Source organism: Manacus vitellinus, unplaced genomic scaffold (genome assembly GCF_001715985.3).
Source record: "Manacus vitellinus isolate BGI_N305 unplaced genomic scaffold, ASM171598v3 scaffold_3_pilon, whole genome shotgun sequence".
In the NCBI taxonomy this organism is placed as follows: Eukaryota; Metazoa; Chordata; class Aves; order Passeriformes; family Pipridae; genus Manacus; species Manacus vitellinus.
Window position 1 is genome coordinate 14,186,660 of NW_021940535.1, and position 20,783 is coordinate 14,207,442.

General features: G+C 37.2%; 1 protein-coding gene across 1 annotated transcript in view; it reads left to right on the forward strand.

Annotated features, from left to right (window-relative positions):
- Positions 1–20,783, forward strand: part of OSBPL10 (oxysterol binding protein like 10) — a 109,031-nt gene that overhangs the window by 57,064 nt on the left and 31,184 nt on the right. The window contains exons 6-7 of the mRNA XM_018075127.2: positions 959–1,169; positions 10,183–10,337. Coding sequence (XP_017930616.1) covers positions 959–1,169; positions 10,183–10,337 — 366 coding nt within the window. The remainder of the gene's footprint in view (positions 1–958; positions 1,170–10,182; positions 10,338–20,783) is intronic.

Sequence of the window (20,783 nt, forward strand, 5' to 3'; positions counted from 1 at the left end):
ACTATACTTTGAAAATATAAAAATGATAATAAAAAGGGCATGAAGTTCATAATACATTTTTACAGTATAGTAGTGTGGACAAATGGAGCTTGAATCTTTGTTTATTGAGATGTCTTCGGATATATTTTTTGAAAGCTTTGGATACCTCAGGTATAAACTTGTAAGTTTTTGCAGTAAGTTTTTTGCAAGGTAAGTGTAAGAGGCTTGTCATGGGCGTGTATAATTTCCTACAAGCTGTAAAAATGGAGAGAGAAGTTTTGAATATCTCCTTTTTCTTTTGGCTTTGGGATTTTGAAAACTTGCCAATTTCCTTAAAGAGCAACCTGCTCAAATAATGCTTTTATCTGCTATATAAGCACCAATTTCATCTGGATGGTCCAAATGTAGAAACAGGTTAACTTTCTTCCTCTGATATTCTTATCTGATATTAAATAAGTACTCAAAGTTGCATCCTATGTAATGTCTGTAAACTTACAAATTACCTATTTTGTAAAAACAGTTCCTTACTGATGCTTGAGAAATGAATAATGTGCGTTCTTAAACTGTGATTAGATATTTCATGTAGGAAAGAGGGAGGAGAGACACTGTAACTTCCTTGGGTGTCTCAGATCGCATACAAAGGCAAGAAAATCTAAGCCTAAATTAATAATGGAGAAGGAAGTAGAATTTTCACACTTTTCCTTACGAAGACTTTCAGAAAGTATGAGCCACTATTAAACCTACTGTGAACCTACTATTTTAAGAGACGATTTTCTCTAACGTAGTCTTGACATTTTTACAGGCCTTTGGTAGTCTCAAGCCCATCGTTTTTGTGGGTAAGTATATGGTATGTTTGGATCAGTTCATTAACATTCATTTGTGGTAGTTCTTCACATTTAGTCACTATTTCAATCCATAAGAGTTCAGCAGCTACTGTGTGGTGTTTCCTATGACAGCAGATGTTTTTGGACCTTTACAGATCATGAGCCAAGTTGAAGGACAACAGAAGAACCTTGTACAAGCCATCGAAGCTCTCCCAAGTTCTGGGCCCCTTTCTGCCTTGGATCAGGACTTGCTACTTTTAAAAGCTACCTCTGCTGCCACCCTGAGCTGCCTTGGAGAATGCCTGAGTCTATTACAGCAAAGCATGCATCAAGTGGGCCATCATCATAATAGAACACTGTCATCAGGTGAGCACAAGTTCTCTTGGGTATTATTTTATATGACTTGAGGTTTTATATTATGATTCTGAAGCAGGCAAAATTACCCATTCCTCAGGGAGGCAAGTTGAGGTGAGCAGCTTGTGAGCTGCTACAGCGTCAAGCATCATAACTCTTTGCTTAAAAAAAAGATGCAAAATGTATTAAAATCAGAAGAGAGGAGGAAAAGAGATTGTCCTATGTCTTCTTAGAGGAATCAGGTCCTGAAGAGAGCAGCACAAAAAATAAGCTGGCATCAAGAAGAGGTAGATTAACCAATATTCTTAATGGCAGTGTGGAACTGTCTTGGTTGTTTTGCTTCCCCTAGTTTGCCCCCCCACCTTTTTTTTTCTTGATTGAAATCTCAGTACAGATTTGTTTGATAAAAATACGTGTAATATTATGCAGTGCTATAGTGAAAATAGTTTTTTTAGTTTTCTACGTGGAAGGATGCTGCTGAGGTGGATTTATTTCAGTCTGTGGTTTTCTTTAAATCGGCAAAGAGTTTTCCATGCTGCTATTTAAAAACAACAAACCTGTGGCAAATTTTTATGAGCCTGACATGTCAGTGTGATTCTGCATTGAGCTCTGCAGGCATGAACCTCTCAGACTCCATGTAGCTCGATTTTTTTCAGTCCACCCAGTTCTACATCTGTCTGTAATATTGGAAGTTGGACCTTTATATTGGAAGTTTAGCTTTCTGAAATGATAGTTAGTGTTTTCCCATGCATAATCTGCACTGCCGGGTCCTAAGAATAGGATTAGATGTTGATGTAAGAAAAGCAGCAGCAGCAGAACTCTGGATATGGGGTGGCTTTTTGTGTTTTTTTCAGGTGCTCCCACAGCAAATTTTGATCTGGCCTTACTTGCAGTAGGTTTACTACAGGGCAGGGTATGTCCTCAGGGCTGCTGAGATGGCTAGGTAAGACACACTCCTCACAATTCCCATTGTGAGGAGAAGACAAATGTGAGGGTTAGCTGAGAAGTAGGCAAATGGTGTAAAAATGGTTCTTGGAAAAAACAGTGTTTAAATTTTGGACACCTATGCTATGGTATATTGTGACTTTCTCACATCCAGATTCTGATGTTTCATAAAAGAACATAATTTAAAAAAATGTCTTATTTTCTGTATTTTGGTTTTCTTGTATAAAATGAAAAAAACCCTTGCACTTATCTAAATAGTAATGATAAAGTGCATTTAATTAAATTCTCTAATATAATTTAATTCCAGAAGAGAATGGTTTGGAACAAAGATGAAAAGCATCCTTCAAAGAAAAGTCACTTTCTGGTTTCAAAGCCCCTGAAGGTTGTTTTTCATGTCCATGTGTTCTAAGTGAACTGTCAAGAGATAGATGACTTGCTGTCCGTGTCCTTGAATCTGTGTCCAAGTAATCTGTTAAATCAGTGTCTCTGTTTTGACTTGGTAATGATTTTTGAGGATGTGTGGACAGGAACAGAGAAAAGGAAATGCAGCATTAGTAGTTGCTGAAAGGGAATCCCCAGTCTTTTGGAGGAATAAAAAAAAAAGGAAAGTCACAACTCTGAAATACTTAATAAAATTTAGTGAGTGTTTTTGTTTGTTCCTCCTAAGACTGCAGACTTTCAGGAATCAAAATTCAGTAGCACAGGTTCACATCAGCATCTTTGGTGTAACTGTGAGAACCTGAATGCAAGCAGTTAATTCCTCAGTGTGTGCGTGGGCTCATTCTTTGGTATAGAAGTTAAAAAAAAAAAAAAAGATGGGAACTAAAAGCTGCTGAAATATTTAGTCTCTTCTCCCTGACTGAAAGTCTGTAAAACGATTTTTTTTTTCCCTAGGCCTTGTTATGCAACACAGTTGCCTGAAAGAACCTGGCCTACAAGTCTTGATTACTGATTTTCCTACACACTTAATCTTTTCCAGGCATACTTTGATAGACTTAACGTTTCTGCTGAGTCGGTAGAGATTGAGAGTCATCAAAGCTGCGTAAACTCATACCTATTCAGACTAATGCCTTTAAGTAATCCTCTAGCAAGCTCTTAATTCTGAGATGATATATTTCATTTTGATTGTGTCCTCCAGGTGAATTTTTTTAATTTCGTACCCAGAAGGTGCAAACAAAAGATGACCTTTACTGTCATTGTCAGGTGGAAATGACTCTTGTTACTTTAAAAACCATATACTCCTCTGGTAGAAAGTGTCAAACACCTTTCCTGTGAGGTGTCATGGCCCTGTGCAATTTATTGCCTAATGTTTCCATCCTGGTGCTGTCTCATTATCTGCTGCACAGTGTAAAGATGCTAGTAGGGGTTGTGGGGCAGGATGCACAGAATTCTGTAGAGAGAGACCAGATAGGAATTTGATAACTTACTCTATTGCTTCTAACCTACAATTCATGAAAGCAGCCTGGTCCAGCCAGGCAGCACAGTCCTGTTCATGAGGGGTGTGAGAAATAATCAGTGACGTAGCTTGGGTGATTTGAACTTACCCTTGAGTTTACTTTCCTTCAGCATCAAAAGCTCTCACTATTATGCCATAAAGAGAGAGAACTGCTTTAAAAGTTGATCTATACTTTCTCTGTGTTCTCTGCACCTTTGCTCTGATTGTGTCCTTGAGGTCTTTGGCCGATTATGCAAGTTTTGCTGACTTCCCTGTGCACTGAAGGCCTTGTAGCCTTACTGCTTCTAAAGCAAGGACTTAAAGTAGCTGAGGTACTGACCTAGTACTTATGGAATGCACTTATGAAAATGATAATTAAATAGTATCTATTGCTTTAGACAGGAAAAAAATGCATCTCCTTTCTTTGATGTAAATATTTTTATTGCTTTGTTTTCCAGTAACTTGAGTAGAAAGAAAGCAGCTTGGCATTCACTCCAGTAAAATCTTGTCCAGAATCTGCAATTGTGTAGGTCGTGACTTAAAATATTTTTATAGCATCCTTTATCATGGAATAGTTTAAGGATGACACGATTTTTCCACTTCATGTTTCTCATGAGTTGTCAGTCTTAGACCTCAAGCCTACAAGCAGACATGAAGATTAAACTGAAGTCTTCAATCTTGTTTTGAAGGCTAGTCAATACATGTTTTACTTCTGCTCTAGAGTTTCACGGAAGAGTTTTTGTGATTGTCTTTTTTATTAAAGCTTGATTTTGGAAGTGCATCAACAAGAACAGTCAGTGAAGCAAAATCCTGTCTGTGTGTCTGCTTTTGAGTCAAAATAATGTCAAATAATTTCAAATTAATTTCTAGCTGTCACTATTAAAGGTACATGCATTGATCACTGGCTAAATTCTTTGTAATTTTTTTTCTTTCATTGAAAAATACACTGGAGAAGTGTATTATTAGCTGGAAGTGTTGGTTACACATAGTGTGTGAGTTGAGGATGAGGAATTGCATACAAGCTTCTTTGGGTTTTGGAATTTTGGTGTTTCTGTAGGAGGGAGAAAAACATCAAGGATTTGCTTTTTTGGCCAAGAATGTCATGACTTTGGTACACGAACATTTGCTGATCAGCATTAAGTCCCTTGTGACAAGCTTGAGTTCATTTGGCATGCAGACAGGTAGCAGGTGCCTTCTAAAATAAAAATGTGGAGAAGAAACTTTTGTCTTCACTTCAAATATTAAAAGCTGTATTTTTTTTTTTCCCACCTCTGTAGCCTTTGGCAGAAGAGTTATCTCCAGAGCCTGTTGGCTGCTGTGGTTAACATTCTTCCTTCCAACTGCGAACAGAGCAACCTTGAATGTTTGTTTTAATGTAACTTTATCAGCTTATGTTGAGTTTTAAGTCTGGTTTTTTATTTTAGTGTTTTGGCAGACAGAATCTTCTCTTGCAGCGTGCACAGATCAATCCATTCTTTCAGTCTGTGCTTCACATTAGCCATTTATTTACTGAATAAATATCTCCCTGATAGGAATTCCCTCCTATATTTTTCTGTTTCTACCTTGCCTACTTTTCCAAAGTATAGAATAGAATGTTTCATTTTTCTGAAGATTTTTAAAAACAAAAGCCAAACTCATCCTTACTATGGATTTTCTGAAGTTCATTTGAATGTGTAAATGCTGCTTATTTTCGCTCCAGTGACAGCAAATGAATTGAAGGTGATTCTGGAGGGATGTGTGGGGATATACTTGAATTTTATATTCGCTATTGCTGCCTTTTTTGAGAAAATAAATGGATAGGAAAGACAATCTAGATGCTTTCAATTTGGTGACACATGACAACTAGAAATTCTCTGGCAACTGAGATGACAAGCCAGAAAAATGAGCAGAGAAGTCCTTGTTTGTGCTTAACTGTCCCTGCCCTCCAAATGCTGTGAGGAAAGAAGACAGGGAAAAACGTACTCTTTGTTACTGGTGTACTTTACTAAATTTGTCATGGTCAGTCAGTTCTCCCTTAATTGCATCACCAGACTTGCTTCTGTCAAGAATAACCAGAACAATTTACTCTTCTATCTAAAGACTAATACATTATTCCTTACACGTTCTTCTTTCATTTGAAGATAACATTACTTTCTAGCCCCCACACAGCATTAGCAAATATAATGTTGTCTTTCTAATCTGAAAAGCAGATACACAGCTGCCACTTGCTGGTTCAGTGTGCCGTAGGGATTGAGCGGAGAGACAAAACTGTCGCATCCATCCCCAGCAGGGGAAGAAATCCAGACCTAATACTGGTCTCTCTTCAAGGCATACCACTGCATTGTTAAGGGGATATTTGTTAAAGTATAGTTACAATATAGTGTAAGAGTGTTATCAATAGACATTAGTTTGCCATTGTGCCAGCAGAAAACATGGGGTTTTTTGTAGTCTATAAATCAAGATCAGAGGACTTAAAATGAGAAGAATTTTTGTTGTAGAATTGAGGTAGGTATTAAGCATATTTCATGCATCGATTATCATGCAAGAGTGAGTTTGAAGGTACATCAGGTACCTAGAAAATCAGAACCAACAAAAGAGGATTATCAACATTGCCTAATGGAAAAATGTCCTGTAAGCCTTCTCTTTTGAGAGAATTTCCCTCCCTCCTGCTGTGTGCACCTGTAGAAGGGAAACATGGTTTTCCTGAGGGTATTTAAGCAGGATACAACCTGTTGTGCTCTCTGAAATAGGTGTTTGTGAACTACAGCATTGCTGTAGGGAAGGGATAGTAGGTTGTGTTTGGGGGCTGTACTTTGTTTATGTAGAAGCATTCTTGTGTGCCTTGGATTTGTCTGCTGCATGTTCATCACAGTGGAAATTGATGTTGAGGGTAAGAGGGAAAGAATCTAATTTTGGGGTATTTTCTATAAGAGCTTTTGTTTTGTATGTACATATCCACTGAATTTCAGAGGAATCAGACCTGGGTTTTCACTTCTGGAACTACAGAACCAACACCATGCAGGTAGAAGAGATCTGGCTGATTTTACTAGTTGTGTATTTGGTATGTCCTTTCTAATTTTACATCGTTTACTGCAGAAACAGATGTCTTGTTTTAGTTAGTGTAGTGCTTTGCATAGTCGTAAAGCAAATAGTAAAGTAGCTATGTAGCTGTGAATGCTTTTGTATCATTGTGACTGCCTTTTTGGAGAATTTGTTTAGAACTCTGAAATGTATCAAAATAGATTTGAATTTACTTTTCTATCAGCTGTCTTTGGCCATGACTCAGAACAGAGAAAAAAAGTCTAACTTAAAAAAAAAGCATGACAGCAGTTTCTTCTTATTCTAATCCAACTCTGAAGATAAACTTTCTCATAATATGTTTAGTTTTTATATGTTTTTTTTCCTTGAAGTTGTTATAAGAACAGGGAATTGAACTTGTGATAGAAATTTTTCAGTCCCATAAACTGGCAAAGATGACAACTCGGTTAGAGTGGATTTACAGATGGCAGCTTAGTCTGCAGAGAGTAAATTCCAGTAAAAGAATTTGATTTGATATGGCATAGACAACAACTGCCTCTACTATTTTGTGGTAAGAATAATTTGTACTGGTGTAGATGAGAACATTTTGGATGTACTGAAAAACAGGAAGAAAAAAAAAGGCTGAGAAACTGTATTGAAAAGTTTTGGAAAACTGATAATGTGAGTGAAGTGGGAACCACGTTGATATGGCCTTTCACTTTCTACATAGAGATTGTTTTCTAGTCTTAGTTGATTTTAAGATTATTTCTGATGAGTTCTCTCATCATACATTGATTTTACCTGAAAAGTGGGCTGCTATAGTAGGTATATGGCAGCTCCCGTGGGATGATATGAGAATGCTGACATCTTGGAGTAAGATTTGTAGATTAAAGATCATCAAAGGTTCCTTGATGGGCCTCTGAAACCAGGCATGAATTTTATCAACTTGTTCAGAGAGATGACTTTTTGTTTATTTAGATTTCTGTGGTCTATGACTAATACCTTTTACTGCATATTTCTCTTCTGCAGTGTAGTCATGTTCCAGGCAGACAGTTTAACAAAACAATTTCTCTGATATGCAGAGGTGTTGAGGGAACACTTGTTTTATTATCCTTTGGACTTTAACTCCTGGCATCCTATTGGCTAGGTCATAATGCGTTTTTAAGATCTGCTTAACAATTGATTAGTCTGACAAGATTTCTTGTTTTGTGAGGGCAGCATTGCCCTTGGGACAGGAAGAAAAACATCCTTGCCTAGTTTTAACAGTTTCTGTGTATCTAAGATAATCTAAAATGTGCAGAGAAAGATGAAGGAATTGGTCTTTTTACAATGTGTTTGTACTGAAGAGGAAAACTAGTATAGTGTCTTTAAAAACATGTAAGTGATGATGAAGTAAATGTTCACACTTAAAAATTTTCTCCAAAGCAAGGTAGTTATTCAAATGGGAGCTTTTTATTGTGCTTATTTACATAAATTAGGTTAAAAAAAAAATTTAAAAGCAACTGTTTACAGTGAACGCCAGATACATTGTATATGCAAAGGGAAAATGGATAACCTAAGGAAATGATCAGATTTTCAAAGATTGGCATAAAGAGAAGTCAGTTCAATTGCTTTTAGTGTTTCTCTAATATGAGAATAGCAGCAGTAGTCCAATATTCAGCTGTTTGACAGGGAGAAACAGAAAAATTGATCGAGATCTGTTACTACAAAGTTATGAAGAGTGAGAAGCGTAGGCACGCTCCATAAAACTGTGGCTATTCAAAAGTGAAAAAAATTTATTTTAATTTGCTTTTTTCCCTCTTTGAAATCTGTACTAATTAATGTGAAACAGAGTAAAAAATTTTTAATGGTTTTCAGATAGGTGAATTTCTTCCAAGAAACCAACATTTTTATTTTAACTTCTCCAGTTGACTTTTACTGTTAATGCTGATGGAAAGCTTCCTTCCTCCCGTGCAGTGAGAGCCCGTTTTGAATCTGCCAAAACAACCTTCAAATTATCCTCTCAATCATAGCTTGTTTTGAGGGATCTGGGTTTATCCTTTGTTCCTAGCAGCAAACTACTCAAGACCTTAGAAGCAATGACTTCTGAGAATACTATGACTACTGTGGTCTTCATTCCTTGCTGTGTATACCAACATCAAGTATTGATTTAACTTCTGCCTTTGGGATGGGGGCAGGTGTTAACTTCCTCATGTGTAGACCAATAAGTAGAGCCAATCCAAGAAAATGACCTTTTGTTTTGATACCATCATTTTCTCTCACATGATTAATGTCTCCCGACAGCAGAGCCACAGAGATGTTCTTCTTTTGGCAAGAGGAAATTTTTGTAATTGTATGAAATATACATTTAAAAAAAAGAAAAAAAGATGGATTTTTTTCCCCTGTTGATTAATTAGATCTTTGAAAATCATTTTATACTTAACTATTTGCTTATGCTTTCTTCATGCTTTCCTCAGCAAAAGATGGTGCCACAAAAGCATGCTAAGCAAGTAGAGCTGAAGTTTTGTCATGTCATCATAACTTAGTGCCATTTTAGATGAGAGGAGTGTTCTGTAAATGTTTTATCTTTAGAATTTGCTAAGAGTTCAGCTATAGGATTCGTGGCCCGTTTTTTAATAATGGAAGTGTTAATGTAATACTACACGGCATTGCCTCACCAGATCAAACCATTTACTTTAATTAGGAGGCAATCTCTGGTAACCCTGGTGATATGGAGAAGAAAATTGCATGTTCTTTAATGTACTTAGCGTTGCTTTGCGTCATCTTGAAAACTTGTCAGTGATGAGAGGAGATCCTCCCTGTGGCACTAATTGTATATTCCTATACAAATTATGGTAGTGACTGAAGAACTGTGTTTTTTTTTTTTTGGTCCATATCTCTGCATTTTATAACAGCGTGTAATTAATAGCTGAAATTTAAGTCCTGTGCTGAGGGCTACTGATTTGACTGTTGATCCTGTGTTTTAGAGCAGTAAGGGAGGAACAACTGCACAGTTGCCTTAGCTGATCCTCCTTTCTTTCATGGCATCCTTAAATACAGATCCATCCAGGAAATCAAGTGCCCCCAGAAATAAGGGTCGTTCTGATGTCAAGTTCTGTTTGATTCATATTTAATGTGTATCTTTCCAGTGAGATCTCTTCGTCTTGGGACCACTGAAGCACTTTAATACTTAATCTAGAAAAAGCTTTTAATAGTAGAGACAGAACTAAAATACAGCTGCTAGGCTTAAAACTCTGATTTCAGGCAGAAAAAAATGGAGGGTTTACTTGGATAACTTCATACCTATGACAATAGTGGGTAGAGAATACTTGCTTAATTACCAAGGCTTGCAAGGTAGAATTATGCATAAGGGTTACTCCTCCTGGTGGGAGGAGTAACATTAATTGACTTAAAAAAAATCACACTTAAGTTGGCCTATAAGATGCTCACTTTGGTTATTTAGAGTGTTTCTTGCTTCCAAATGCAGGGGTATTATTTGAGAAATTCCTTAAGCTAGTTCAGTAAGTACACGATTTTTTGTTACTAAAGTAAAACTGTGCCTGGAAGCAGAGAAGAGATAACAGTTCATTTAGATTAGTAGAATGGTTATGTGAATGGAAGAAATCTGTAATCTGTCTCTTGTAAGCTGACACCTATTTTCTGCTTCAGAAGGTATCCTGGGATGGCCTGGGCCCAAGTCACACTCCCAAGAGCAACTGAAAAATGGTGCCCTCAGCTCTTTATCATCTGCTAGTGCCAACATTACATGGGCAATAGTACCATCTGCATCCCAGGACGGACAGGCACTACAACCAAATACAGAGGTAAGCATGCTTGGTCTCTGTGGGTCATTAGTTAGGTGGAAACCATGTATAATGGTGGATACTTTTATCATTAATTATTGTGCTTTTGTCTTTGTAGTATCCTCTTTGTTTGAAATTAATTGTGAAAATGAGAAGTTTCATGCAAAAGTGCACTCTAAAAACTTGAAATATGCTATTTGACGACATTACTCTGTACTTTTGCTTCTTTGAGGTACTTAGGTCAGTGAACTTTGACAAGTGCACAGCCTCTTTCCTAGTTGTAAAAGCAATCAACAAACTGTCAGGATGCATTTCTTTTACTGGTGACAAAAAAAGCTGTTTGCTTTTCATCCTGCTTTGAGATAGACAGGAGGCACTAGGACCACGACATTTGCTTGCTACTTGTTCTTCCATGTTGCTCTTGGGCATCTCTTGAGTATATAGATTCTTTGAGTTGAAAAGCTGTATTATTTTCTGATACCTTTTCCTATTAAGTGATTGTAGGCAGAACTTGCCCACATCATCCTGCACCAGCCAGTTGATTTGTGCTTTTGTGGCGTTTACTTGGTAAAGGGCAGTTCTGAAGCTTCGACCCTTTGAGGAGACTCACAGCTGCATATCAGACATCTCATGCACTGAAAATCTCTCACCATGACACATTTCTTCAGCTTCGGTTACCAGTGCTACCCACCAGGAAAACACTTCACTCTGAGACCCTACAGATTATAGGGAACCTGGAGCACATGAGACCTGGAGAACTGTGAAAAAGTTTTTGAAAGAGCTGAGGAAACCCTTTTCTACTACTGAATGCCCTTGGCAATTGGAGTGGCTTAAGTTAAATTATATGACCTTTAATAAAATCTGTAATGGCTGAGAGCATCAATAAAGCTGTTTTTCCAGTTCCTTTGTAGTATTGTGAGTTGAATATAGCTCAAAAAAATTCAAGGATAAACTAGATTTGTCTTTTTTTACTATTACATGTTACCGTGGTCCTCTTCCTTAGAAAGTAATTTCAAATTCTGTTACTCCTACTGTTTGTTAATCATAATGTGTAAATTACCTGTGATTGATTTTAATTAGGAAGTTGTCTAATTTCTTTTTCAGATAAGCCAACTGTAGTTCTTATAGTGTGTTTTTAAGACAAGGGCTATTTAAGAGTATTGTTTTGGGAGTTACTGAACCATTGAAATTTGTTTCTTTTTTTTTTTTTTTGGTCAAAAATGAGATGTAGGGGCATGGGCTTTGCAGCAAGAACATAAAGAGGAGCAGCTGATGTAACTTGTGTCAAGATATCATTTTTACAGTTGCATTTATGACTTGTTTTAAATTACCATTGTTTTTTAAAGTCCAGTCTCCTCCCCTTCACTTGCTGATAAAAGACACTGAGTTGTGTGTGTGGCTTGGGTACTGCTTTGCTTGTGGAACTCATGATTTACTGAGAAAGGGAGTACCCTTGAAGAGATTGATAAGCAAGGAAGTGTAGCACACTGTAGTACAGAATCCTCAGTGCTTTGTGAACAATCTTCTTGAAATCAGCAGCCTGTATTTAGAAGCTTTGGGACACAAGAAGCAACTGAACTCAGGCATGTAGTTTTTGTTATATAGAACTACAATTTATTAAGCAGAAATTTGGTTTAGCCTGAAGAAAGTGGCCTACATTGGGATTCATTCCTGGAAGCTCTTTCCAGATCTGCATCTTCCCTTACACTGAGTCTCTGTGTGTGTGATGATGTCCGAGTTTGATACTGTTGGCTCAGAATTTGAAGTGCTTTTTCAAATGATACATTTTTCAGTTTTGATCATTTTTATCAAGATACCAGTGCCCTGTTGGAAGGCTGAAGCACAAAAGCAGTATTATGGAAGATGGGAACAGTTGCATCTAACACCAATTGGAACTTTTGTGTTTTTATACTCACGTTCAGATCAAGCAAGTTGTCATGCCCTCTTAAAGAGGCTACACCTCAGATCCTTTTCTGGGAGAGGACGTGAAGTTTTCCTAGAGTGCTGTAGGTTTTGCCCAGCTGTCTGAGCTGAACAGGTAGCTGCAGCTTCTTGTTGCTGTGATTAGAGAAAAGAGAGTCAGAGAACAGGTTTTCAAGAGGAGAAATTTTTTTGAGAAACTTAACTGTTACCCTGCTAAGGATGCTGCCTGAGCCAGGTAGTCACCCAGCAGATGATGTCTGATATCCCCAAAGTTGTCAAAGGTATTTGACTTGACACACTCTAGCAATTCTGTGTGCATGATTTAATCATGTTTTTAAATATATTATGGCCTGTTGTGTATCCTGGCACTGAGTAGCTAGTTAATTTTCAAAGGTATAAAAGCACTGACTATGCTTATTTTGTAGTCCCAATACTTTGTTGTAAGTAACAGTGGTGACATCAGCAGAGAATGAGAAAATGCTTCTAGATGTTCTTGGTTGACATTTTTTGACATTGAAGGCTCCTATTTCTTTTTTATCTGGTAGCATTTTTAAATGTAGGAGAAGAAAGGAATACATTCAAATGAAGCTTATTTCTCTTAATGACTTCCTTTAAAAAAACCCAACCAACTAGGCACTAGATAATCCTATTTCTTGTAGAAGCTGGTGGTGTATTAATGGGGCTCAACCTTCAAAATGTACCTGCCGAAACAAATGAGCCTTGCTTTTACAGAAGTTATGAGAAGAGAGTGCTAGTTCCTGTATCAGTGCTATTAAAGTATCTTCTTTGAGTGGGCCTAGATTTTTATTTTAAAAAATCTGTACTTTTTGTGATATAACCTCTTAGTCAGAAGCTATACCCCAAAGGAATGGGAAAGTGCCTTTTGGCAAACTCTCTGTGCAATATAGTAGATGTACAGACCAAACAAATTGTGAACTGACCTGCAGTCTGAAATAGAAAAGGCCATTAAATAGTACCCTTGAGGAGCAATAGGCTTGGCTTTTTACATTAAGGAATGTTATTTATAAGTAAAAGATAATTTTAGTTATGTGGATCAGCAGTGATTTTAAAAAGAAAACAGAGATGTTTCGTTGGGGCAAAGCTGGGGGGTTGTGGGTGACTGCTGAGGAATCTCTCCTGCACAGCCAGCTGCCAGAGGCAGCAGTTTCCTGGCAGCATGACCAAATGGCTGAGTGTGGTTGGTGGTAACTGTGCCAGTTCTCAGCACAACATTCACTTTGCAGCTGTGTGTTAAGTGGTGTCGTTAACAAACCCATGACTTGTTTTCTGGCATGGTTTTTGTATGTTTATGAAGAAGTGTAGATCTTTGCAATTCTTCTCTGAAATGAGAAGGTTCATCTAATGCAACTTTCTTTGAATACTCAAGCATTCTTGAGAGATGTGGTGACTTCTGGGGTTGAGTTTTGGTGCTGTAGGTAACTAAAGTAAAACCTTGCCTTCTGGTCTGTCGCACTGTTAGGGTTTCAAGAATGCAGAATTTCTTCCCTGGTGACATAAGATAGCAACTAAAGACTATTCTCTTTACATAATATGTTGGCATTTACTTGCTTTGGTTATTTAGGTTGTTTCTCGCTTCCAAATGCAGGGATGTCATTAGAGATATTACTTAAACTAGATTAGAAAATAAAAGATTTTGTGGCAGAAATTATTTTCTTATGTGTTCCTTGCCTACTTTACCATGTACTTTCTTGATGTTGCTGCTTCATTTTCCCAGATCAATTTTCTTTTAGGGCTGTGATATAGGACAGCATGAGGTTAAAGGCTGTTATCCTCACTGAAAGAAATAACCCTGACAGTGAATAACCAGATCAAGCACTTTTGTCTTTTATTTTCCATACTTTTTAAAAAATTTTTTATAAGCCTTCTGAGTTTTAGTTCCTTTTTTTTTTTTTTTGTCTCTCCACCTGAAAGAGCAGGTGAAAGGAAGCAGGGATAAGGGCTGAGTTGAACAGAACCATTCTCCATCTGATGTGAATCAATATAAGATGCTTCTGGGCATCCTGTAGTGAACCACTTCAGATTTTATGGTATAAGCTGTAATTATAATTTCAAGGTATTTTTTAGGATTTTCCCTTAAAGCAGAGCAGGACAAATCTGCTGTGGAATATGTCAGAGTACACTCTTCAGAGCTGTGATGTGAACTTGGTCTGTGTCTGGTCTGCCATAAACGAGACCCTGCTTCCTTCATTTAAGGGTTAATACTTTTGAAATTCCTTTCAAGAAATGCTGAAATGGATTAGTTTGAATCTCATAGTAAATTCAGTTGTAATAAACTCAGTGCCAAAGTAGAATAAAGGTGTAAATCACTTCCCTGTGTGAGCTACTGTTCCAGTTCAACTAATTACCATTTTAGGTGTCAGAATTCCCACTCTGAGCTGACAAAATATAGCTTCAGGCCAAATGCTTCCCCTGACAGCTAAATATAAATGGGTAACAGGCTGTTCTTATGTGGGGTCTGAAAGGGAAGGAATCGTTTTCTTTGTATCTAACAGTTTAGTTAAGAATTATTTTAAAAAATAGTGCTGTAGCTACATCTGCGATATAGCTCTTTTCATGTGATTTTTATGCCTTAAAATGCCATGCCAGCTGATTCTTTCTGTCCTGTGGATCTGTGTCTGTGTAGTCTCTCTGCTTTCCAAACTTTCCCTTGCTTGTGTGCCTGAGCAGCTGTATGCATGCTCTGTATCAAAGTGTCTTTTTAATAGGATTGAAGTTTTAGCTCTGTAGGAGCCTTTAGCTCTGATTATCTAACTGCTAAACCAGGTTTTAATTGTGATAGTGATTGCAAGGGCAGTCAAGTCCAGGTTATTAAAGATATTTTGGTGCCCTAGATGGTCTGAACCTTGGTGTTTTCAACTGTAAGAGGGAACTGTGCTACTTAAAGGAAGTGCTGAACTGTTAAGTCGTTAATGTTAAAAGTTTGTGGGTTTGTTCCATTTTTTCAGGTGATACTTTCTTTCAAACTGTTATTTGTATTTTATCTGTAAGTTAGTATATATCCTAATATGAGTTCAGACTTTTGGACTTCATAGCTGTTACAGAATGTGTTAGAGATGCTAAAAAAATGATTTTAAAAATGCTCCTGTAATTTTAGAAACTAAGCTAGATAAAAGAAATTATTTCTAATTCAGTATTTATTTATTTAATTCTCTATTTATTTCTGTCTTGCCCATTTGTTCCTAGTGTTTCCTAGTTCCTTTTTGTACTTGCCATAAATCTGCGTAATTGATGCTGTGAGATGAGCTTAGCCCTGAACATACAGTGCTAGCCACAAATGCAGTATTGGAAAGAGAACAGATCAGGATGGGAAAGTAACATTTGCAGTATTACAGAGAGTCCCTTTTCACTGTTTAGTACGGACATTACAGGATTTCTGCATGTGTGCTCTGGTTTTTGTCTTCTGCATGATTAAGTGTTTTTTGGGCCGAAGAGCACAGTGAATGGCCTGTAATGACTTAGATAGCTAAATTAATCTCTAGGCAGAGATGGTACCAGTTAATCCATTCACTACGCACACCATCTAAAAAATGAAATCTGAGGTAATCAACTGAAGGTATATTTAAGGATAATCAAGGGAACGTATATTTAAGGATTAAATGTACAATTACACTAAAAGTAGAATTAAATGACCCTAAGCCTGCTACAGCAGCCCTGACAATGACTAAGATAATCTAGCTAATGTTGATTTTATTTTTTTTACTAGCTTTCTAGAATAGCTAGTGTCAGCAAACAATCCTCTAGTAAAACTGTTTATGCAAATAATAAATGAAAATTTGCCTCCAGCCAAAGCCACTGCATATTGTTGAGTCACTCCCACCTCCAAAATGCATGTTTTCCAGCTGCTATCTATATAATTGAGAGTAATATTCTATGTAAAATAAAAATATGAAGCTTTAATATAAAATTGCATCTAATTTGAATAAACATGAGGCTCTGATTCATGTGGCATTCCATAATTACTAGTGAAAGTCAGTGAAAACTAATCATTGGAATATAAAGAACTTGGGAACCCTTGCAGTAAGGCTTAAAAATTAAGTTTAAATGGATCAGTTGCTTACTCTGTTCATTATAAAACCTGTGCCCCCTGCAAAAGGAATCTGAAACCAGGGTTAATTTTATTTCAGGATTGTGGCACATTGTTATGTGCCAGTTGATTTGCCTTGTGCTCTTAGTTTTATTTCTTAATATATTTTTCTATATGTGAGTTTGGCAATTCTGCCCATTAGTAAGCTTACCCATCTCATTAAGACTGTCAGTAAGTTGGGCTGAAACTCTTCTACAGCGAGTGTTTATCTCAGGTTGGCATTGCTTTATCTTTCTTAGTGAAGCATCATCCAAGCTGGCTTCAGCTGTTCCATCTGGTCTTGCTAGAAAAAAAAATATGGTTTTCAGCTTGTGTTGATGTATTCTAGGGATTTTCATATTTGAAAAACTGGAAGTGTGGAGACAGCTGGGATAAAAGGATTTAGTTATAGAACTTTGTTTCAGAGTTAGGAGTTGGAAGGAGAAGATGAAAGAGGCAAGACTCTTCTACATTGTAGTGTAGGGAGTCTGCACAGTTGTCTTCACAGTCTGAGATGGACCAAGCAATTCATCAGACTGAAAATGGTTCTTAGAAGCTTTTCAAGCAGAGTTCCACTGGCCTTGAGGTTAGCTGTATAAAAGATGACAATCTTCTAAGTTCAATTTGTTTCATATATACATTAAATCTTCTCTTGGTATGATTTGTAATGATCTGATTTTCTTTGGGAAGACTTGAGCCTGCTTTTTTTTAATTTTGTTGTGTTGCAGCAATGTGTATCGTGGATGAGACAAGAAATTATAGAAAGAGTCAGGATAGTTTAATAAATGTGTTGTCTTTAGGAAAGATTGTTAATAGTGCTTGTATTAACATGTCTTTACCATTCCTGTCCTCTTATAAATATGTTGACATGTGATATTGCATACAAGAAATAGCACTGTGAGAACTGGATTTACATATAGATTAGTATTGCAAGACAAGACGATTGTAAAGGTTAAATTTGTAGTTGTCCATCTTTTTGTGCCCTCTTTGCATATGTGAATGGTATATTATTGACTAATGTGGCAGTAGTTTTCTGCCATAAATTTTCTTAGCTGGCATACAAAGCAACATGAAAGAGAATTACAGCTGGCTGAATGCCTTCAGCTTTGTTACTTCCTAACTTTTCAGTTACTGGGCTTTGCAAGCAAAATCATAATGGAATCACAGAATACTCTGGGTTGGAAGGGACCTCTGGAGGTCCTGCACCTCGACACTGTGCCCAAAGCAGAGCTAATCAGGTCAGCTTGCTCAGGATCATGTTCAGTCAAATCTTGAACACCTCCAACAGTGGAGGTCCCGCAAACTCCCTGCAGAAACTATTACAGTTTCTCTAGGGATTTTGTCAATGGGAGCAAAGGTCTGTTTGAGTAGGATGCCTTTCCTTCTCAGTGTGCTGTACTATCTGGTGAGTGACTAAAAGGGACCTACCTTCTGGGTCCCTTTCCAAGAAGTGTTTATCTTTCCCTTCGTGGGAATATGAGGCCTGAAGAACCCAGTTCTTCAGATTTCTCCCTAAGGATCTCACTCTAGAGAGGATGCCTTTTAATACAGGGGGATGCCTAATGGTGTAGTCTTCTACCATCCTTTCCCCCATTAGTCCCCTCACAAACCTGCAGCTCAGTGCAGTCTTTTGTCTTTGGCTCCCCAGAAGTTATAAGCATGTGACTTTCAGACCTCTTGTAGTCTCTGAAGTACTTCCTGACCAGTGACTGGAACCTGTCCTGCTACACCGTGTGGTTTGTAAGCTTGTACATTCCGAGTAACTTATTTTGGATAGTGTCAGATGCTGTATTTATAGCCATCTTGCTTCTAAAAAATTTGATTCTCAAAATAAAACTGAATATCTTGCAGGAAATTTTTCTTTACTAGTAACTGTAGTGCATTAGGAATAGGTTTTGTTAAAATTGTTTATGATGTGATACTAAGTATCTTACAGTGGTGATTTATGCTAGTCTGCAAGGTTTTTTTGCTTCAATTTAGGACAAGTCCGTGGGGCTTTTCTCTTTGCACTTTTTTTTATATTCTCATGTTACTGTTCCTTTCTGATGATAAAATATATTTATTCCTCATTCTTACTGAATTTATGCAATACTGCAGAGTCCTCTTGTGTTTTAGAATTCAGATTAAACAGTACTGTATTTCAGTAGCCCTCATTTTATGAAAGGTGCTCACAGGATGTGTGGACTAGTACTTGGTACCTAATCTTTTCCTGTGGAGTCTGTGCTTGGGAATTAGCTGCTTTTCAGCCTATTTTCAGATCTAACTATGTTAGGTTTATGAAAATTGATTTTTGGCAAGAGAAATTGTTTTATGAAGAAGAGATGGACATGTAGGGAAAAAGTTGTCCAACAAACATTATTTGGTGCATAATAGGATTACAATACTGTAGGTAACCCAAAGAAGATCTCTGTTTAACAGGATATCTAGTCACTGATTGATTCTTTATTTTTAAACATAATTACTTTCATGGTTAATTTCAAATATTTTTTTCTGAATAGCCTTGCACAGGCTATTCTGCAACGTAAACAAATATGCTCTTTGTTTCATGTTACATGCATTTGTTCCTATTCTTTAAACAAGAAACCAGCCCTTTTTCTTTTGAAATCTCTTATGTTATCTGGTCCTCATCACTGCTTTATTGTTATGTTATTGCTAAACATGGTCACAGGTCAGAGTAAAACACATCTGCAGTGTAGGAAAAGGAAGCTTTCTGAGCTTGCTCTTTAATCATGAAAAGACGTCTATTCCCAGAGATACTACTGCAAAACATGAACAAAAAGGCATTAGTAGAGCTCTCTAAATGGTGAGCATCTAGATAATGTGCTTGCCTCCAGATGCCTGGCAAATTGTTTTTGTTGAGAAAGAAGATTGCAGACCTATTTGTCACCTAAGGTACAGGTTTTGTGATCATTTTCTTTGCTTGCATTGTCTGTATGTCAGCCTGTCTATATTTACACAGTATTGGTATCAAGATGTGTTTCTACTTTACTTGATTGCTTTGCAGTGATGGAATTGTCTCCTAAGGAGGGGTAGGTATTTCTTGGTTCAGTAGATGTCTCTGCTATTACACGTTGTATCCAATTAATGTTGTGTGATAGACAGATTGCTCACATTGCCACACTTTGATCCTTGCACTTGTCCCCAGTTGAAGAGATTTTCTGAACATCAAGTGTGTTTAGCATATTCAATGAAAAAGAAACAAGCTACAAACCACAAAACATGTACAAATTATCCATACACACACCAAAAAAGGGGATGTTTTAATCATTGATAGTCCTAGCTTGAAAAAATTTATTTTCTCTAGAGACCTGAATTACCAAACATACATAACAGCTTTGGTAAGAAAATAATTTCTGGGCACTCTGTAGACATTCTTTCCTGGTCTAAGCTTTTTCTACCAAATAATATCTGGTTTGACCTATCAGTGCTGAATGATGTTTCTAGGATTACATAAAAGCTTTGACCCCACACTGTCAGAACCCGAACTCAGATGCAGCAGTCACTTGTCTATCCAGATAGATATGCCTGGATTATTTCTCTTGGTGTGCATAGTTTAAGGTAAGTAGAAAATCTTCCTATTACTCCATTTTTCCTTCATCCAGTTGTCTGAAGGAGAAAGTAGCTGTCTTGCCAATTGGTTCTGTATGTGGATGACAAAAAGAAAGTGATAATTTTGCTTGCCATAGCTTTGTTGTGTGTAAGTTATAGTGTGTTCACTTTTTAATTGTAAAATCCTTCTCATCTGATTGTCATCTCCTTGTATTTGCTTTGATGTTTTAAAAGTTAACTCTAATTTTGGTTCATCATTTTTGTATCTAAGCTATAACAACTGAATGCTAGGAGAAGTGTAACTGTGGGTGTGTTTTGGGGTTTGAGGAGGGGTGAGTTCCCCTTTGGGGTGGTAGGCTTTTTTCATATTAATACTGTGGCAAAATTTTTCCCAGCAATTAAAGCAAAAGCTACTGACAAAGGCAGTAGAGGAGACAACTCCTATGAAATACTCAGAGTAAATGAAAAAAAATGCAGCTGAGCTGAGCCTGCCTATTTTGTTACCTTTAAGAAACCTTTTTCAGGATGAAATGGAGGTAGATGGAGGTAGTAAGTTTTGCCTTGTAAATTCTCCATTTAAGCTCTGCTTTGGTTCTGAGCTCATTAGGTGGCTTTAAAAAAATCAAACCTCGGACACTGGGCAACCTTAATTCTCTTTGGAACTTTGGAGGTGCCATACCATGACATATGGTATGTTGTTGTGTTTGAGGTTTTATCTTTGATCTTCTCATTCTTTGCAGTGATCAGTCACAGGGCCAGCGGGAGCAAAGCATAAATGAGACTACAGTAAGATGGAGGCCAGGGCTCAAGCAATGACCTGAGTTCACTCCACCACAACTTGTCCTACCCTATTTTTGTCTTTCCTCTGCTTACATTGTGTGGTGGTAAAGGTTGAGAAGATTATTTTGTGT